This window comes from Chrysochloris asiatica, unplaced genomic scaffold (assembly GCF_000296735.1).
Source record: "Chrysochloris asiatica unplaced genomic scaffold, ChrAsi1.0 scaffold00115, whole genome shotgun sequence".
Taxonomy (NCBI): domain Eukaryota; kingdom Metazoa; phylum Chordata; class Mammalia; order Afrosoricida; family Chrysochloridae; genus Chrysochloris; species Chrysochloris asiatica.
In genome coordinates, this window is record NW_006408633.1 from 4,632,272 (window position 1) to 4,635,279 (window position 3,008).

Sequence of the window (3,008 nt, forward strand, 5' to 3'; positions counted from 1 at the left end):
TCCACTTTCAGTTTCCTAAAATACAATATAAGTACAATTTGAATAAGAACAATTTTTTCAGATTCTAGTTGAAAACGTCAATCTTGGAGAAATCTTATATAACATGCCTTGTTGTGGAACTGAAAAAAGACCAGATGAGAACACAAAGAGAAAGGCTGCAACAGATATCAAGGTGGAGAAACACCCAATTTTCAGTCCTCATAATCTGTGTAAAGCTACTTGGTACAAGAAGGTCAAGTCTGACTAGGCATCTTGAGGAAGATGGTTTTCCTATTTGATGCAGAAGATTTTTATGAAAATGTGAGGATAAAGGAGGGAGCAGTTCTGTGCTTCTTGCTGTGTTACCGTCGTCATGTTTCTAGTGTCAATGAGACTAATTTAAAAATAGCCTGGAATAAGAAGGTTCTAATCACCAGCCACCTTTTCCACCTTTCTTCTTTTTCTGTTGCTGTTTCTTTTTTGTTGCTGGGGCCCCTGCAGGTTTCTGATGTCGCGGGGGTATGATAGTACTTGTAGAGGCAGATACTGTTGCTGCACTTCCAGGTCTTGGGGAGGTGGGAGGACTGCTCACAGTTTTACTGGCATCCCTGAAATCATCAAATCATAAGAAAAGTTTTGGTTATCCATATTATTAACATAGCTTTTGCTTTCCTCCTCTAACAATTTCATACATATTCTATTTCCCTAAACCCCTATCCATTTTTCCTTTGACAAAAATGTATTTTATTATTTAAAAATAAAAAACATACTTACATGGTACATCCCAACTATAGAAAAGGTTAAACAAGAGAAAAAAAATTAAATAGCCTATAATCATACTTTATTGTAGTTAAGTGCCATCAAGTCGATTCTGACTCATAGTGCCCCTATATAGGGTTTCCGACGAGCTGATGGTGGGCTTGAAACGCGACCTTGCAGTTAGCAGTACACTGTTTATCCTACAGTGCCACACCAGGACATTATAATCCTACTACTACAAAAAATATATATATCTACTATCATTTTAGTACTTTTAATCACATTATACACAAGGGAACTTTAACAAGTTCATGGAAAAACAATGAAAAGATAAAGGAATTGTTCCACGAACATTTTTAAGCCTCCTTCTATTTATGTTTCTTTAGATATATAAACAGTTGAATGACCAGTATATAGTTAGTTTCCTTCTGAAAGTACTTGAAATCCTAAACTGAATACATCAATCAAGCAAGAAATACCATTTTATTTCCTTTACATAAGAATACTAGAAAATATTTAGCAAAGACTTTTGACTATACGTTTCATAATTAAGATATATATTAATCATCTACTTCTTGAGTCAATCTCATAAAGAACCAATCGATTTTCTATGTGACGTCAATTGTAGAGCAATGACTTACAGATCAGATGAAGCCCCTGCAGTTGCTCCCTGGGTCCCTTTTCCAATCTGATCCTTCTTTTTACCCTTCTTCCTTCCTCTGTAGTAAGAACGTTCTCGCATTGGTAGCCATCTTTCTGGATCTGGGCTAACTTTGGGGTCATAATTCTTAGGCAGTTTTCCTGTGTAACAATTGATAAACAACTGAGAGTTTTGTCATAAACAAAGTTTCCAAGCCTGGGAATGAATAAAGTTAAGCCTGAAATAAATTAATCTGAGGAAGTTTTATCTGCACAATATAACGGGAAAAAAAATCCATCATCTTTTAATTCCATTTTCCATGAAGTTTTTGAAGCCTCCTCGTATTCTAAGCATGACACAACATTCCAGAGTCTTAACAGAAAAGATCTGTTGATATATCTATATAAAATTGTTAATGTTCATTTGGTAAGCGACAACACACACTTTCAAGAGAAATAACAAAAAATTGTTTCTATGCTAAACAGGGAGTAGATTACTATCCTTAATATCGGTTGCTAAGTGCCAACCAGTCTGTTCGACTTATGCACAATAGAACAAAACACTGTCCTGTCCTCTGCCATTCTTGATTGCTATGTTTGAGCCCACTGCTGCTGCCAATGCGTCACTCCATCTTGTTGGAGTCTTCCTCTTTTTCGCTGACCCTCTATTTACCAATTTACCAAGCATGATGTCCTTCTCCGGGGACTAGTCCCTCCTGATAGCATGTCTGAAATCTAAGAGACGAAGTCTCACCATCCTGGCTCCTTAGGAGCATTCTGGCTGTACTACTTCCAACACAGATTTGTTTGTTCTTTTGGCAGGCCATGATACTTTTAGTATTCTTCTCCAACACCATACTTCAAACACATCGATTCTTCTCCAGTCTGCCTTATTCACCATCTTAGTTTCACATGCACACCAGGAGACTGCAAATACCATGGCTCAGGTCAGGCACACTTTAGTCCTCAAACTGGTAACTTTGCTCTTGAACACTTTATAAAGAGATCTCACGCAGCAGATTTGTCTAATGCACTATGTTGTATGATTTCTTGACCGATGTTTCCATGAATGTTGATGGTGGATTCAGGCAAAATGTAGTTTTTGATAACTTCAGTATTTTCTCAATCATGTTATTTACTGGTTCACTTGTGAGGTTATTGTTTTCTTTACATTGCGGTGTAATCGATACTGAAGGCTGTGATCTTTTATCTTCATCAGTAAGTACTGTAAGTCCTCTTCGCTCCCAGAAAGCAAAGTTGTAAATGAGCCTTCCTCCAATCCTGATGCCATGTTGTTCTTCATATAATCCAGCTTCTCAAACTACTTGCTCAGAATACAGATCAAATAAGTATACTGAAGGATTCAACCCTGCCATACCTCTTTCCTAATTTTAAACCATTCAATATAACTTTTTTGTGTTCTAATTGCCTCTTGATGTGCATACACGTTTCTTAAGAGCACAATATATAAAGTGTTCTTCACAACGTTATCCATAATTTGTTATTATCTACAGTCAAAGACTCCACAGCACATAACAACAACAACAGTCAAAAGCCTATGCATAAGAACAAACAAGATGGCGGATCCGGTGGACGTATAGCAGAGAGCTCCGCCAACAACAACACAGAAT

The 3,008-nt window shown here is 37.0% G+C and overlaps 1 protein-coding gene across 2 annotated transcripts in view; it reads right to left on the bottom strand.

Annotated features, from left to right (window-relative positions):
* Positions 1-360: 360 nt before the first annotated feature.
* The window catches only part of SRP72 (signal recognition particle 72kDa), a 48,107-nt gene continuing 45,459 nt past the window's right edge, over positions 361-3,008 (bottom strand). The window contains exons 18-19 of one of the 2 annotated variants that reach the window (XM_006868045.1): positions 1,380-1,539; positions 361-587 (exon numbers count right to left, since the gene is read on the bottom strand). In XM_006868045.1, the coding sequence (XP_006868107.1) occupies positions 410-587; positions 1,380-1,539 (338 nt within the window). In that variant the 3' untranslated portion in view covers positions 361-409. The remainder of the gene's footprint in view (positions 588-1,379; positions 1,540-3,008) is intronic. The other variant, XM_006868046.1, reaches the window with a different exon arrangement.